The 17,653-nt window shown below is 36.7% G+C and overlaps 1 protein-coding gene across 2 annotated transcripts in view; it reads right to left on the bottom strand.

The window, feature by feature from the left end:
* LOC132203634 (serine/arginine repetitive matrix protein 1) overlaps window positions 1-17,653 on the bottom strand; it is an 88,071-nt gene that overhangs the window by 4,317 nt on the left and 66,101 nt on the right. For both annotated transcript variants that reach the window (XM_059631535.1, XM_059631536.1), the window contains exons 2-3: window positions 9,045-9,152; window positions 6,377-6,509 (exon numbers count right to left, since the gene is read on the bottom strand). In XM_059631535.1, the coding sequence (XP_059487518.1) occupies window positions 6,377-6,509; window positions 9,045-9,152 (241 nt within the window). The remainder of the gene's footprint in view (window positions 1-6,376; window positions 6,510-9,044; window positions 9,153-17,653) is intronic.

Here is a 17,653-nt window from a genome sequence, read left to right on the forward strand (position 1 = left end):
GTTCTGTGAAATTTAGGTCAGAAACTTAATATGACTTTTCGTGTCTCTCTTTGTCTTTCCACATCCCTGCAGAAGCTTTGTCGTCGGATTCACATAAAGCGTAATTCGCCCAGAGACTGCGGAAAGTCTGTCATTTCTGCGCAGCGAAAACTTCCTCTTTGCCCAAACAATCGAAATAACGAGAAATTCTTTCCCTAAAAAATATACGGTTTTGTGTTAATTTTGTTGGTGAATTTTACCAGTTTGCCAAAAACGATTAGGGAGAGCGCCTGCGAAAGGACGATTTATGCAACCGGCACGACTTCCAAGCGGAGCAAAAAGCCTATACCAGATTCCGTGAGTAAAAAAATTGACGGTGAGAGACAGCGTCAAAAACAGCAACGATTTGCAAACAGAAGATGCAAAAAGGTGAGGGAGAGAGACACAATCGAAATTAATTTTGCTTTCTGACAAGAAGAGCAGACCATTAGTTCTAATTCATTTGGCCTGGGAGAAGAGATACGCAGCCAGGGGTCGTGATGAATTTAGTTAATTAACGCGGAACTCTCTCGCTCGCTCTCGTCAAAATAAACACGGGGGCTAATAACTTTGCGAAATTCGCGGAGGCCGAAAGGGTGAGAGCAAACAAGGTTGGCGCTTCGCCCTCACGCGCCCGCTCAATTATTCAGAGCGAATTTTCGCGATAAAAAGAGGCACTCTGATTTTTGCAATTAGGTGGCAACAATAATTTTTCAGCTGAAGGCAAGAGGCGCTTCATAGCCAACTAGACGCCGCCACCAAAGCAGAAGGGTTGAGGGTTCTTAATTAAATTCCAGCATCGCGTTTGATAGATAGTTCGCAAGAGTGGAGCGAGCGGTCGGGCCTGCTCGCTACAGAGGGAGTGGGTGAGGCAGTGTTGTCCTTTGGTAATTGAACGCTAATGCGATCAGCGAGAGAACCTACGAAGCCTCTTTCGCGCTAATAATCAACGACGTTTGCATGCTGCGGGCGTCTCGCGAAGGCTAATTAGAAATTCGCCAAATTGTCTCTTCAGTTTTAACTATGAGGAATATTATTAAATTGAATGTTATGCTGCCAACGGGTTGACAAGTGATAGACGTTGTTTTGCAAGCAATGCAAGGGTTTCAACCGTGGAGGAGTAGAGTGTTTGTTTTACGTTAGAATGGCAGTAACATAAAAATGAATTCAACAAACAAAAAACAACCTTAAAATAAAAGGCATAAGATTTCTTTGTCAGTTATTTTGATGTTCTGTTTTTCACAATGAAGCTTTAAAAAAACAAAAATTAAAATGAATAAAGGTTGATTTGTTTAAGCAAGAATAAATGAATGATTGAAATGGCAAACAGTTTTCAAGTGTTAATTAAGATGAGAGTTTAATAAAAATGAAAATAACAGTCTGTATATTGAAAAATTAAAAGTAATTTGAGATGTATCCATCATGAAATGTTGGGGGAAATGTATTTTAGATTATTAAAAAAGTTTATTAAAAAAGTTTAAATTTTGTTTACATAAATATTTATAAGAAACTCTGTTTATATCATTAGAATTTTAAGCTTTGATCGTGGAAATCGGCTGTAATTGTAGAAATTTATTTTTATTGAGATATTCTTATATGTATTGAAACTTCCTCCTGGTCTTCATTACCACAAAATGTTGATAGTTGGGCCATTAATAACCTTTTAACACTGATATAAAAATAAATGCACAGTTATTTCTGACATTCAATTTGACTAACATGAGAAAAGCTTTATTTGTTATATATTTCCACCTCTAAAAATTACATGGTTATTTGAAATAAATCCCATCACTTTTTTTTATCTCAGCAAAATGAACGGCTGAAGCAATAAATATCAATCGCGCATTGCGAAAACGAGACACATAATCTGCACTTCATCTAAATTTTCCGCATATTCCGGATAAAAAACAAGCCGTCTGTTATCGTTGGTTTTTGTTGTTGGCGTAAAATATACAGATATACATTTCTCCCTCGCTCACTAACTAACTCGTGGTCTAACGAGGAAAAACTCCCCCGTCGAAACGGGGGCCGCTCGCTGACCAGAGCTCGGCATAATTTGTTCGTCCCGTGCATCCACAGGGGGAGCAAGAGTGACGCAGTTCCCAAATCCCCACGTCCGGACGGCATTTTTGTTTAGAAGCTAAACATTTAATTGCCACGCTCTGCACATTCCAGCCGCACTGCTAATTTCCATAATGATCGCCAGGCTTAAAAGCAGCTCGACAATGCAAGTTTGCGCGCGTGCCTGAGCCCATTGCGAGAGGGAGAGAGCGGCGCACAATATGTTATTATCTGCGAGAAGCTGCCTAATAAAATTAAACTGCCGTGGAGAACGAGTTGGAAAAATATAAGACGCGGGTGCTAATTTTCACTCTTTCTTCCCCCTTGCTTACTTTTTTGTTCCCTTCGAGAGAAAAGACATCTGCGAGTGTCATGTTGGAACATTTTCAATCACTTAAAGCATCGGCCGAAAACAAAACAAAAAAAGAGGGAGAAAGAAACACAGATTTGCCGCGCATAAAAAATGCACTGGTTGTTTTCGGAGAATGAATGCGTGAAGGGCGGCGCAGAATGTGGTAAAGGCATAAAAACTTACTGCCCGCGCGCACGGTGGAGAAGGAAAACAATGAAATGTGCACGTGCCGTCGTTTTTAGCTCCTCTCTATTTTTTCCCGTTATTGCGCTGCCGAGCACGCCGCAGGTATACATTGCGAAACGGCTGATGTGAAATTCAAGCTGTGCTGCATTAATTTGCTGCTCTTCTCCGCATAAAAAGAGAACAAACATACAAGCAACGCATATACATATCGAATGTCAGCAATTACCAAGCTGAATGTTTTCGTAAATAAAAGTGTGCTGCAGAGATAATTGGTAATTGATCTCTTCAGGGAATGTTGACAGCTAGTGAATTTGAATTGAAATTTTTCAAACGAAAAAATATATAGCAGATCTATGTTTAAAAGAGTTTTTAAATTTATATCTCATTTCTCATTTATTCTCAAAACAACTAATTTTTGTTAATAATTTTATGCTATTTTATTACAGTTTAGCTTGAAATTTATATTCTTTTTTTTTGAATAATTATGTTCGCACCATAAAAACATAAATGTGCAATTATTATGCCACTTTTTAATTGAGTATATAATAAAGACAACTGTATCTAAGTAAGAACATACTAATCAACTTTTGTTTGGTTGTTTTTTGAGTAACAAGTGTAGTTAGTGTTTATTAGTAATAAGAAATTGTTTTTAATAAAAAAAGATAAAAATATAAAAATATTAAAATATGCGTTCTAATACTTTAAATGGAGAAAAAAAGTAGTTATAATATTTAATATAAATAAAATTGCTATTATTTGAAAATTAATTTAAAAAAAAATGTATTCTAACAGTTAAAATTTTTGTGCCATAAAGATTTAATAATATAAAAATCTTTAATATTTTACACTACTGAAATATAATTAATTATTATTTTCTCTCTCTATATTTTTTTGAGATCTTTCTAAATATTTATAAAATTATTTAAATTAAAATTAAATATGCTAAATTTACTTTATGATTATCAGATTTGAAAAAAGTAAAAATAATTTGACACTTGGAGGGGGGGGGGGTCATATCAAAACAAGCAGTTTATGGAAACTTATACGGCATAATGTGACCTTTTGTCACCCCGTCTAAAACATTCCCCAAGTTTTCCAGCGATCGTTCAGAAATAAATTATTGCACTACTCCGACCCTCGACGCAGCCAAACGATAAGGAAAAATGATATACATTCGCCGAATGGCCCATTTTTTATGCGATGTGACAATAGAGAAATTGATCGACAGCATATCTGGGAGCGGGAAAAATGGCAGAGCACAGCAAAATTGATACAAAGAGTTTGACTTGAGCAAAAAATGCAAATATATCCCTCCCGCCGTGCGTCAAAACGACACAGACTGCGATGCAATTTTGTCATGATTTATTTCTCCCTCGCATTTTCTTACTTTAGATTTGATCACAACTTTCTTCTCGCGGCTGAGGGGAGTTTTTTTTTAGCACAATGCAGGCGTCTCTCTCACCTCACCCCCCACAGATTCATCTTTTCATCACGCTTCTTGACTTTTCCATTCAATTCGTCCGCTTATTTAACTCCAAAAGAGCAGCTTTTTATTATTTTTCTTACTTTGGCTCTGCCAATTACGAGACGGAGGCAAGAGATGCGTATCGACCTCGTTAGGATGTTTTGCCATCGACGAAAAAAGGCCTCGGGCGCCGAAATAATGGCGCGCACAGGGCGGACCATTAATATTTGCTTATGCATGCAAAAGCCTTTAAAGTGATTGCCTGTGTGCACATCAGATTTCTGTTTGCCAGCAGCCAGCGACGAGGTTCCCTTTATTTGCTGCAGAGGAGATTGCCTGGCTGGCCAACATCTCAAGGGAACCAAAGGCAGGGTAGGGAAAAGAAATGAAAGGATGCAATATTCATTTTGCTCCGAGGAATCTGGCAGATCATTTTCTTAGAGAAAGAATTCACTTGATCAAGAAATTCCATATTTGAGTGAGGATATTAAATTCCATTTTATTTATATTTTTTTCCATATTCATTCAGTCTTTGGAATTGCTGCGATTAATTATATGTATATATACAACACAAGGAGAACTTACTAATAGTACTTCTTATTTTTTCTTTTTAGAAATTGAGACCTAACAACTAAAGCAACTAAAGCTTGTTGAAATTTAAATTTCAATTTAATCACAACATAATTTACTTTGATCTCATTCATTTTATACAACAAATATCTTTTTTTTAAATGATTGAAGAGTAAAAATTAAATTCCATATTCAGCGTAAAATTTTAGGTCACATTATCTTTTAAAAAAAACACAGCTTTGACTCTTAAATCCTTTTTGACTGACAATCAAAAGCCTGTCCTAATGGAAAAAAGTCAGCTTTCATATTTTCACCGCGAAAAATCGCCCTTCTTGTTCCTTTCGCGTCAAATAAACGTCCAATTGGGACGTGAACAAATCCGCTGCCGCGTCAGTGCAACGAGCGCAGGTGCAGCCAACTTTTGATGCTGTCGACTTCACTTTTAAAAGGGTGTGTTTTGTGCACCCACTCAACTTAATGGCTAATATCGCACACTCTCAAGAGCTGGCTGGGCACAATAAAAGCGTTTCCCCGCGGGGGTGGTTCCTGTTTTTCATAAAAGGTATGGTGATGCAAGACCGTGTTATTTTTCCATCTGGCAGCGGAGTAATGTGGTTATCATGCGCGTGATTTACAGTGAGAAAAACAGCCGCGGGGAGGGTGCGTGTGCGCGCCACAAACGACACACACACAATGCATGGACTCACGTGCGATGCTCGAAAAGAGAGACAGTGCTGAATGAAGTGAATAAATAATAACTCGGGTTGTAATTCATGCTGTCGAGATTCCACTTGCACCCAAGGGATGCTCGCCGAAATGTTTATAGCATAGAGAGGAATGGCATTGTTGGTATTTTTAATTAAAACGTTCTTAAAGTATTCACAAGTGGGGGGTGGAGGTAGTTTGTTAAAAATGTTTACAAAAATAAAAGAGTTGTTGGCATTTCAGTTGTTATAAAACATACCAAATAATAATAATGCAAATCTATTGCTTTCTTCCTTCATTTTTTGTCAGAAATTAATTCAAAAAATAATAATAATAATAAGTAATAAAAATTATAAATGTATGCAAAACTTTATTGGCATTATTTGTAATTAATTTATTTCTTCCCGTCTAGTTATAAAAACTTTTCTTATAATTTCTAATTAAATTTTTCGTATTTCTTGCATAAATTAAAATAAATTATCTGTAATTATCACAGACATAAAAAGCAATAATTGGATAAACAATTGTAAACAATAGTTTTATTTACAATTTATTTGATTATTAATCATGATGATCTAGACTGTATTTTAATTATGGATCAATATTTACTTCTTTGTATTCGCAAATGGTTAAGGGTAACATAATAATTGTTGGATGACCAGAAACAGTTTTTTACTGATGAAATCAATTTTGTCTTTTTTTTAACAGCGAAACTGATTCAATGTTTGAACAAAAGTTATTTTCAGATCTCCGTCCATTTACCACATAAATTGCGGCCTCTGTATGAATTTTTCATCAACCTAAATAATGTATGAGCATCGTCATAGAGAGAAGTACGATAATAGCGGCCAAACAAGAAGCAAAGGAAGAAAGAGAGACTTGGGCATTGCTTTCAGCTTTGAAGCAGCCCAACTGCCTCTGCATTATAGTTGCGGGGCATAAAAGGAAAAATACGGCACCTAGCTTCCTGCTGTACCGGCGCAAAAGAACGTGAAAAGAAAAAGAGTTGTGCAACTCACCTTTGGGCGGACGAAGCGGTCTGCTGTATTTCTCGGCGTCTGGGCTCGTGTAAACTTTTGTGCAGGCAGCCTGTCCTGGTTCGAGATAAGCTTTGCAGTCCCTCGGGTCGCTGTAGCCGTCGAACACTTGCAACTGGAACACACACAAGGCTCCACGTTATTATCATCGCGGCCAAATCCGTCCTCAAGCACAGAAATATATAATATATTTTTGTGTGAGCAAGAAGTAAAAAATTTATCAGATTCTGCTTTTCTGTTTGCTCGCGGGTGCTGATATTTATCTTTACAGCTGCTTTGAAGTGCCGCTGCTGTCATTTTTCCCATCTCTTGTTTGCTCTGGAAAATGTCATCTAACAGAGCACAGCGCCCCATAGACCGATATGGTGCCGAGTTTGATTAAAGTTATGGGCAACGAGGAAATTGGAAATATTTGTGAGAGAAATAAATAAATGAAACTCTCTTGGGTTGAGATATTTTTTACAAAATATTTTTTTATATCAAACATTTATTGGAATATATAGTCATATTTATATGAAAATAAATTTAATAAATAAAAAATTTGATTAAAAGTAAATTTCAGTTTCATTCAATGAATGTGGTCAATAAAACAAAATAAACTTCAGTGCCGTTACAACACATATAAATTATTATTTTTCATAATTTTGCTTATAATAATAAAATTGAATTTTTAAAACTAATATGCATAAATTCCAAGGCAGTATTTTTCTTAAAAATTTGTAACTATTTAAATGTTATAAATTTTCGTTGCCCAATTTTGCACATTTAAATTGGAAAATCCATGCGTTTGTGGAATGTCTGGAATTTCGCATGAAAGAATTTCCTTTCCGATCTCCCCATTTAAATTGCACGACGGCGGCTGATTTGTTGGGAAATATCTAAATCCAATATCACGCTCGGAACAGCAGCTGTTAGTAAAGTTGCTGCCTGGAGCTCACGCGAACTGAAATGTACCCGCCCGAAAATGTGCGAATCAGCCGAGCGGAAACTTCACAACTCTCGGCCTGTCGACAGCTAGGGAAACGCTTCGGCCTCCTTTAATGACTGCTCTGATATCGAATTCCTTCTCTCCAACGCACGGTGTAATGTCTGTTCTGTTACGTTCAATTAACATTTCAGACAACCCCCTAACTGACGATTGCGTGCACTTGAACCCTCTGCCACTTAAAATCCTACAACGCAATTGTCTGCAAAATCTCCCCACTGTTTAATTGTAAGGAAGTGTTTCCTTGATATCTCTTATCTTCCATTTTCTCTTGTAAAGTTTCCATTCATTAGAACAATTTCCTAGACTTTATCTAATTAAAATGTAACTTCTTGTCGTTCTTATTTTATTTAATATTTGAAATAATGTTCATAATATATATTCTATAGTAAGAATTTTTTTGCATCTTCAGCTGTTTCAAAAGTTTTAAAACCAAACATGTTAAATTGTTAAATTAAAGAATTTTCCCAAAATTTCAATTAGAAACAAAAGTGTAGAATTTTTTATATTTTACTACCTTCTTGTATTTCTAACACTTATTTTCAATTTGTTCTTTGAATAATTTATCATCGCTTGAACAGATTAAAAAAGTTAAAATATTCGCAACAATTTAACGTTTCTAATTAAGCAAAGAGATTGCATTTTCTTTGTAACTACTTGCAATGTGGAACAGGAAAGTTTAGCATAGAAATTGCAATGTCGTCATTAATCAAACGCCAACGTGAATGAAAGAAATTACATCTTGAGCCTGCTGTCTGGTGGCGCACGAGAGCAGTATGATATATCGCTCCCCGCTGCCTGGTGAATTACAACCCCATTAATTCCACCCGAAATTAAAATAAATCATTCGCCCTTAATAATTGACAGAGAACTTATGGGCATGATTAAAAAGCAACCGCCGAGAGAGAGAGAGCCATCTCATCTTTTCCTCGCACATACGAGCGGAATAAAAAAAAAACGAGGGACGGCGATAAATCAGCGGGGCTGTTTAGTAGGCACGACGGGTATCCATATCGGGCAGAGAGAACCCTTCCTTCCCTTGGCAAAAAGGGCAGCAGCTGAATTATTCCCGACGTTTGTTTTCACGACGCGAAAAGTGGTGCGCTTGAAGGAATTGCAGATTTCTGCCAACAGGGAATCCATGCGTGTGTGAGGAATATTTTGAGGCCGTTTCCGGCTTGTTGAGTTTGTTTTCAAAGGGGGAAGGCTATACGCAAGGGGCATTAACGTGTCATGGTTCGCAATTTTTTGCACAAAGATCACATGAATGGTAGGAACTATCAAAAGAAGAAACAGAGTTAAATAAGAAAAACGAGAAAATTATGCTATTTTATTAGAGAAGATCAGAGCAGAAGAATTATGAGAATTTAGGAGATGCAAAAATGTTATTATTCCAAATGATCTATAAATTTCACATGTTGTAATGGACAGATCGTATTAGTTGCAAATAAAAGTTTATTAAAAATTTAATATTTTTAATATACGTTCTAAGATTTTTGAGGCACTCAAAAAGAATTTCATTGAGCTTTATGGACAATTTTTTTTTATTGAAAAAAAAAACAAAGGGATCTACCAGTTTTGGGCACAATCCTATTTCATGAGCAAAGAAACAATTAATAGAATTATTATCATGTGTTGTAAGTAAAAATAATTTTTGATACTCACGTTTTCTCCGTTTGGGCTTGGAGTCCAGTTAGCAAGACCAGAAGCGAAGCTGCGCGTTCGTCTATTGATGAAGTCTACTGGCAGGCTGTACACATCACATACTGCCACCTGCAACACACAAACGACACCTCCGATTAGATCTCCTTTGAGAAGCATCCGACCGTGAACTGGCTTCAAATAATCTTGTGCGCAATTGCTTAATTAGAGGGTTGGATAATCTCTAGAGCGGAAAATGGGCGGGCCACATCAGGCCACGTGTGCTAAAAAATTTTAACTGAAAACGACTTAAAAAAATAACGTTTCCTTAACATCATATTATATTTTAGTACCAACGCCATTATTTTTAGGGAAAATTTTTAACCAAAGTCAAGTTTTGGCAGCAATATGTCTCTCAATTAATCGCTATAAAAACAACTTTTGAGAAGTGAGTTTTTGTTCGATTTTTAAGCCAGATTGATTAACAATCAATTTCCACCCCCTTTCCTACGGCAGCATCATTATTTCAAAGCCTTCATAAACTTTCGCTCTAAGAGTGTCGCTCTTAAAAAAGTTGCCTGCTCTCCCCGTGCAAAAAACTGGCCTGAGAGCTCGACACGTGTGTTTTATGCTGGAGTGCAGTTTCTCAGCGCGGACGGAGACACTGCACGTCTCTCTTCCTCCTTCTCATAAAACGCCCGAGGAGGCATTTTGGTAATTCCGGGTGCACTTTTGCGGAACCATTATCATATATTAAGAGCGAAAAAATGGCCTCGTAAAAAGGGGCCGGCTGCTTGTAATCCGCCTGTTGTATAAATTACGCCCAGCAGGGATTAAATTTGTAAACCACCGGCTGCATTTTTGGAACATTAATAATTTGCCAGGACGAATGGGCAATAAAAATCAAAGGCTGAATGCCCGTCTTGATTGTGCGGCGGCCGTTTTGTTGTGGCTGCACCAAACAGCCTCTCTCCGCACAATGGATCCAATCGAGCTCCCTTTTTCCCAGCAAAAACTTCGCAGAAGGAAAAGAATCTCATAAAGAAGTACGTGCTATCTTGGAGAGAAATAAAAGCAGCGAATCGGAGATACAAAAACTCCGAAGAGAATAAAAAAAAAGCAGCCGCGACACATGAGGAGTTAAGACCGCGTGTATATATGTGGGCAGAAAATAATAATAATTTATACCCTTTTTATTGTATGACTTTAAATCCAATCATATGCTCGACTGATTTAATGACGCCAATAAAATTGCTACTGCTGTAAAAGCGTCAATTCTCGTCACAGTTGCTGCATCGGACGGAGAGTGTGACTGCGGAAAAGACGTTAAATGCATGAAGGAAACGACTTGCTGTGCAATTAGGCACGACTTTTGCTTTTTTTACTTCAGTTCTGCTTAATTTGGTGGAAATATCAATTATGTGTTGTGCTGCAACTCCTTATTGCGCATGTAATAAAATTAGTTGTAAGCATTCAATTTCTATAATAGTTCTGTTATAATTTCTGTTATATACAAACATGCATTATTAGAAATAAATTTAAATCAAATAATAAGTAATAATAAATTGCGGATGATTTCGTACAAAAATGCGAGATGGTCATTTTGCTGTTATAAAATAGCGCGAATTGTTCATTTTATTTATTTATTTTGATTATTTTTTCGACAAAATTTTAGTCCGGTTTATTTTTTTAATTTTTTGAGAAAAGTCTTAATTTAAAAGTCTGTTAGCGAATGGCAAATTGAAAGTAAATAAAGAAATCTTAGAAATAATAAATATAAGCAACAAAAACAAGCAATTATTTCATTCATAATATTCTTGCAAACTCTTTATACTCTAGTTTTTTTTATTGAAATTTGGCAATCGAGAATGTGCTATTAACTTTCTATTTTTATATAAAATGGACAGCATAATACCTCATGTCTGACATTTCTGACACGAAGAGCAATTTATAGTGCGTGCAGCCAAAAAGTAGCCTTTACAAGCTGTAATTAGAATTTAATGACCTTTGTGAGCGACACTTCACCTGCCGTTAATCCATTACCACCCGCCTTTGCTAGCTTTGACATTTCGCAGGCCGTGCAAATAAAGGCCTGGCAAGAGAGTGATGGCTTTCCCTCCGGCTTTGGACGTCTGTGCGCAAAAAAAGCAGCACCGCTAGCACTTTTATTGTTTCTCCGCCAATGCATCTCTGCCGGCCGAGAAGAAGAAAAAGAAGAGAGTGCATCAATCTTGGAAACGGCCCTGGCCGAAAATAAGAGGTGAAGCTCGCCGCCCGTCCCAACATCAACCGCTGACGAAATGGCGCACCAGCGAAAGGTCACTTGATGCCTCGTATTTTCACCGCCTTTTTGTTGGCGTGCGGTAAATAAATAGTGCTCACAGTTGTACAAAAAGAGATTGAATCTGGAAAAGCTGCTTTTTGCTGTATAATTCCAAGAAAATGTGCAACTTGTTGGTTGGACAAAGGAGGCCTCATAATGAGAGAGAAAGTTGCAGGAAAATTCAATTAAAATATGATGAACGTTTTTATTGTATATGTTGTATATATTTATACTCAAAATAATGCTTCTATAGTAATAACCATGAAACTTTTTATACAATTAAAAGTTATAATTTATTGGCAAAAGCCGACTTTAATAATATAGTCAAAGTGTTTTCAAACTAGGTCAATATAGATGATTGAATTTTCAAACTTTTACTGTACTATAAATGCGAAACTCTCCGCAAAATTATAGTAAGGAACAAATCAGATTGAATGGAAATGAAAATAAATTGGAAAAATAGGAAAAAGAAATTTAGCATGATTTGAAAAGTTATCCAAGGTAGAGAAGTTGATTTTATGTCAAACTTGGATTAACTCCCGATTTTTTTACTCGGGACTGTCTCTTTCAGACAAATAGGGCAGAGGCAATTTTCTCGAACTGACACAAGCCGCGGGCTTGGCAGGCGTTCAAGCCGAAAGTTTGCCGGCGGAAGGTGCGCTTGAATTAAACGACTGCCAATCGACTCGCATTTAACAAGGTTCTCTTGAAGTTGCCAAGAAATTTTTCCAGTATAAGAAAAAAGTACAGCAAAAAGTTAATTATACACAGCTCTTTTGCGCAGCATGAAAGCACGTTTCTCTCGTGTTTATTTCATTAAGTGGTAGACGCGGTGGCGCCAGTCGGACTCGTTTCAAGCCTCCACCCTGTCGCGAAACACAAAAACTTTTAATTACCCGCCGCCAGCCTCGCCCATTCTTTCGGACTGTGCGCGACCTTGCGTGGCTTTTTAGCTTATTAAATTAGTGCCGAGAGCGCACGCGGCTCGGCTTATCTGCAAATTGCAATCTGCACAACCTGTTAGTCGTGTGTGGCGCAAATCACACGCGACTGGAAAATGTGCAGCATGTTTATGGAGTGCAAACTGGTTACAATGTGTAGTAAAAGCAGAGTTTATAAAACTATTAAAAAAATTGAAATAAAATGTAACTTAGTTTGTGTATGTTGTAAATAATTTTTATTTTAAACTTGTTTCTTAGTAATATATTTTGATTTAATTTTTTTTATTCTTTGTTTAATTAATTTAAATATATTGCTAAATATGCAATAAAATTCCATTTAAATAATTATAACTAGCAGTAAATACATTACCAATCACAATAACTTTGCTAAAATTTTTAATTATCTTAAATATATGTTCATGTAGCATTTTAATCATGATATATAAACAAAGATAAAATTCATATAAGTCTGCACGGATCTTTTCATGTTGTATTAATTTTCATTGAACCTATAATTGAAAATTGAAATTTTAATGAAAATAAATTAAATAAATTAATTTAATGCAAACAATTTATTGTGACAATGTGGACAAATAAACAACAATGTGTTATTTTCATCAGAGGTTGGATTATTTGGTGTTTGTAAAAGAAATCGATAAGAAGCCACACTCATGGATTATCATTGAGAATCTGGGAAAATCGCGTTGCCAATGGCCCAAAAGAACAAAGTGGGCTCTTTGCCAGCGACTTCCCGTGGTTTGGCTGACGCAGCCAGCGCGAGAGATAATAATTCCAGGAGCCGCCAGAAACAGAGAAAACGCTTTTAGCACCTCTCTCGGCTCTTTCCTCTCCGGGGCATCGCTCCAGAGCCATCTCTTTATGTAATTCCATTTGCGACGAGTCGAAAGTCGCGAGAGCGGGAGAGATTATTGAATTTTATTTTTTATCAGTTTCAGAGAGCGTGCGTGTTGGAAAAGGAAGCGATGTGTGAAAAGAGATGAGGCTGGAGGTGGCAGCGGCAAAAAGAAAGCGGGCAAAGTGGCAGCATGTTGTGCGCAAGCCGTCCCGGTGTTTGACAACTTTTGCAACTGGAAAAGGGAAAAGTTTCGAATCCAATTTATTTACGAGCCTTTGCCGACCCGTCAGCGCCTGCGGTGCTTTTCGGGAGACCTTTTTATTATGATAATGACGCCCGCCTGAATATAAACAAGTCATTTGAGTCACCTCGAATTTCCTGCTCACTCAGCACCTGTCACTCACACTGTGATTAGCGCGAGAAGAAATGTTTATTTGGAAATAATGCGCAGTAGAAATTAAACATGATTTATCAAGAGACTAGAGAGTTGTGTTCACTACATTTTCTGTAACATTTTTTTAATTCATAATTTTAATTGATTTTTTTTTACATATTTTGTTATTATTAATTTTTAGATTTTTATTAAATCACAAATCATCTGGATATAATTATCGATTGATTATATTTTTTAATCAAGCTTTTTACTGAAAATCCTAAATTTTTTTGAAAAGTATTATTATTGGCCAAATAGGTTCTATGTAAATGGTTGTAAAACACACCCTTTCCCTTTTCCCCTCTTTTATTTGCTCTTCATGCATTTTGTTTCCCAAATGCATTAGCAAGGTAATGAAATTTAGACTCGCTGCTTTTGAAACTGCTGCAATAACAATAATGAAAAATATATACTTTTATCAGGAATTTGCTCTCGTGAAAAGCGCGTATTTGCAAGGAAACGTGGCGCATAATGAGCGGAAGTAAAATCTAATTGCCCACTCCCCAGCCTCATTAGACTCGTCTCTTGGTCGTTGCTCACTTTTTTATATTTTTTGGCAGGGTTGTGTCTTTTTGCTCATTTGTTGCTCTTGTTAAGACGGTACCGTACTTTTAGCATAATAGGACCGTAATGCGGCCGCTCGTGTGGAAAATTAAGATCAAAATATATGCAGATTGACTGAAATATTTCGTACACTTTGAGCACGTCTAGAGAGTGAGTCAGAATTAGAGTCGCTCTCGAGGGGCGTGCATGAAAATGAGGCGCCTCCGAAACTCGCGAGGAGTCCTGAGGGGAATTTGCGCCGTCGCCACCAACAAGGAGTTGCATTCAGACGAAATTATTTTGAGGGGAGACGCGTTTCTTATTCATGACAGGTGAATCACCGCTCAAGTCAAACAAGAAACTGGGAAACAGCTCCGTGGCATGATTACTGCACTTTGCATAATTGCGGAGCAAAAACGATTTGCGGAAAACTTATTCAATAGAGAAGAGAAGCGGTAGATATTTCAGAAGGAAACTGTTATTTTAAACACATTATTGTTAGAAAAAATGGTTAATATTTTATATATATCAAATATGTAAATATTCAATATATTATATATTTTTGTTTCAAAAAAGCTAAAAAAATCCACTTAATCTTATGGCACTTTTATGTACTAAAAATTCATTTAAAAATAATATTGTGTATTATTGAATTCTTTTACTAATTATGAAAAATTACATTAAACAAATTTCATAGCATACTGTATTCTAATTTTAATGCAATTTAAATTATAGTTATTTACTTTGCAATGTGAAAATTCTTATTACAGATGAACCTCTTTTCTAACAATTCCATTAGCTTATTGCACTTCTTTTTGTTTCAGATCGAGACCGAATAAACAAAACCGAGAGACACATCTTTCTGTCTGGTACACGACAAAGTCGCAATATCCGCCCCGAAGACCAATCTACGACTGCAGTAACAAATCTTCAACTTCCTGCCTTGCGTTTCCAAACTGAATTATATTTGCCCATTCAATTTCCTCGCCATATATAACGATTTCCCGCTCAAGAGAGAGAAGAGCGAGTGTGCACCCAGCCAGCTACACAAGAATTTTTCCAGTCCCAAGACCTCTTGTCCACTAATTGCGCCACGCACGGCTACCTGCCCTCCGAGGGTGACCACTCACTCTTTTTTCTCCCTTGTTTGGCGCGCCAGCTGCACTTCTCCCCAAAAAGAACTTGCCACTTTTCCCCGCGGCCAACTTTTAATCCGATGCGCGTGCGGAAACACATTTTTCATCACACATGCAACTGCTGTTGCAGCCGCTGGACCGTAATCATCATCAAAAAGCGAGCACATTAGTAATACAGCAGGCCAGTTCGCGGGTCGCTTAATTGAATTAGACCCTCTGCGGCATTCCAGCCAGCCCATTAGGAGCAGGCTGTGATTTTGTGAATTATTAGCCGACACAATGGCCGCTGATTTATGGAATTTCGCGCGTTTCCGCAACATCGACGGTGCTTTTGTTGGCGGAACAACGCCGAAAATAATGGGATTACGGAAAATGGGTTTTTACTTTTCCAATCTCATTTTTTCGTCTCCACTGGCAAAAATTTATTCAAACATGGGCCTTTTTGGAAATATTTGGTAGCTTAAATCGATTTTATATTAATTTATTTTTTATTTTATATTCTAAATTGTTGAATGTTATTTTAGCTATGATAATAAAAGGAATAAAAGATCAATAAAGGAAAAATTTAAAAGAGGAACAAGTAATTTAAAATTTTAGATAAAATAAAAAGCTGCGTTTGCTTGAAAATATTTTGAAATGACTACTTTGTCCTTTCATAATTGTTCTTAACGTTGAAGGTGGGATATGCAAGAAAATATTAAATGCTTCTCAGAGGATAAAAATTTGTCACAGAGGGGATTATATTTTCAAGGACAGTACAGGAGATAAGCTCACGTTTAATGCAGTGAAAGCCTTGTAATAAAAATTTGGAGCCCATCCTAAGGGTTGTAAAAAGCGCACTTTTCTCATAAAAGCGGTCATTCTCTAAACTTTCGCCGTTTTACCTGGGGCCGCTGAAGGGGAGCTCTCAAAATGTTTGTCAAACGATCGTAAAAAAGGGCTCAACCCAAAATATAATTACTACAAGAATTAAAAAAAAAAATCAATTAATAGCATTACAAATTTTTTTTCTTCGCACTCCCAGTTTTTTTTTGAACAGGGATTACGAGTTTTCTCTTTTTACGGAGCTTCTCTACTGGGAGATAAAAATCAGATGCCCTTTTTCTCCTGTAGCAACAAGACGGCCAGCGTCAGCCGAGCGAATTTTCGACCCCATCATTGTACGGAAAAGGAGAGAAAGAGAGTGACTTTGCGCCAGGAAAATAAAGTCAAGGGTAGGACCCGGTAATTGATGGCCCCTGGGGGGAGCGAATACTTACTCAACGACTTTCTAAGAGTGAAATCGGCTCTTTTTATGCCTAAACAATCACTAATGGCTTTCCAGGCAAATTAAATTGCTCACCGAAAAATAAATTATTGCTTTTCTATTACCAGTCATCGAAAAGAGACGACTCGCAGGGAAGAAAAATTACCCCACACGGTGCGTTCCTGGCACTAAAAGTAATCCCGCCCTCGCTCTTTATGCAAAGCGCCCCTCTCTGCCGGAGAAAATAAATATCGCCGAAGCGCTGAATATTTGAAAATAAATTTTCCGGCCGCCGCTGTAAACACTTTTTGCGTAATAAGGAGATTTTTGCCGTCGTGAAAAATGAAAGTTCTCGTGTGATGTCGCTCGCCGAGTTTCACAGAAGGAATTTATTATGCGCCTCGTCTCCATAAGCGCGGTCTTCAAGCGTGAAAAGTTGCATCTTTGCAAAAAGTTTGGCGCAAGGAGGATTTATTTGTACATTACACGGCAAAGGATTACTCCTCTGGCAGAAGATGTGTTCGTCTTCGGCGCGAAATTGTGTTGTTGAAACTGCTGCGCGTCCTTGCATCAGCAGCTTTGACTTTCACGCAACAGTGGACTCTCTCAGGGGAAAGTTTTAATTAAACACTAAAACGCCGGGTAGTTGAAGTTGTGCAATAAGATTATACAAATAATTAAGTTTTAATTATTTTTTGTCAATTACTTTTTAACATTTTAGCGACATTACATTATTGCTTAATGTAAATTTAATAATTAATATAGCATTTTATTTTCTACATAAATGATTTTATTTATATTTTATAATTTAATTAATTATTATTAAGCAAGAGAGATATGTGTTTACTATGAAAATTTAAATAATGTTTCAAACAGAAATTATATAAATTTGATAAACTGATTAATTGAAAATTTATACAATTTAAACTACAAGTAAAATTTTCTATTGACATTTCCATTTCCTTATGATATATCATACAATTAATGACTTTTCTAAGAACATTATTATTGATTTTGCCACAAGAGCAATGGAATTACGGAAACTTCGTTCCAATTAATATTTATCAAGGTTCTTCTATTTTATATTTAATGCTAATATGTAAGAGATATACCGAGATATACTTTTTCTATCCCGATGAGATTTCAATTTGATTT

This window comes from Neocloeon triangulifer, unplaced genomic scaffold, assembly GCF_031216515.1.
Source record: "Neocloeon triangulifer isolate White Clay Creek 2 clone unplaced genomic scaffold, ASM3121651v1 ptg000017l, whole genome shotgun sequence".
Classification (NCBI taxonomy): domain Eukaryota; kingdom Metazoa; phylum Arthropoda; class Insecta; order Ephemeroptera; family Baetidae; genus Neocloeon; species Neocloeon triangulifer.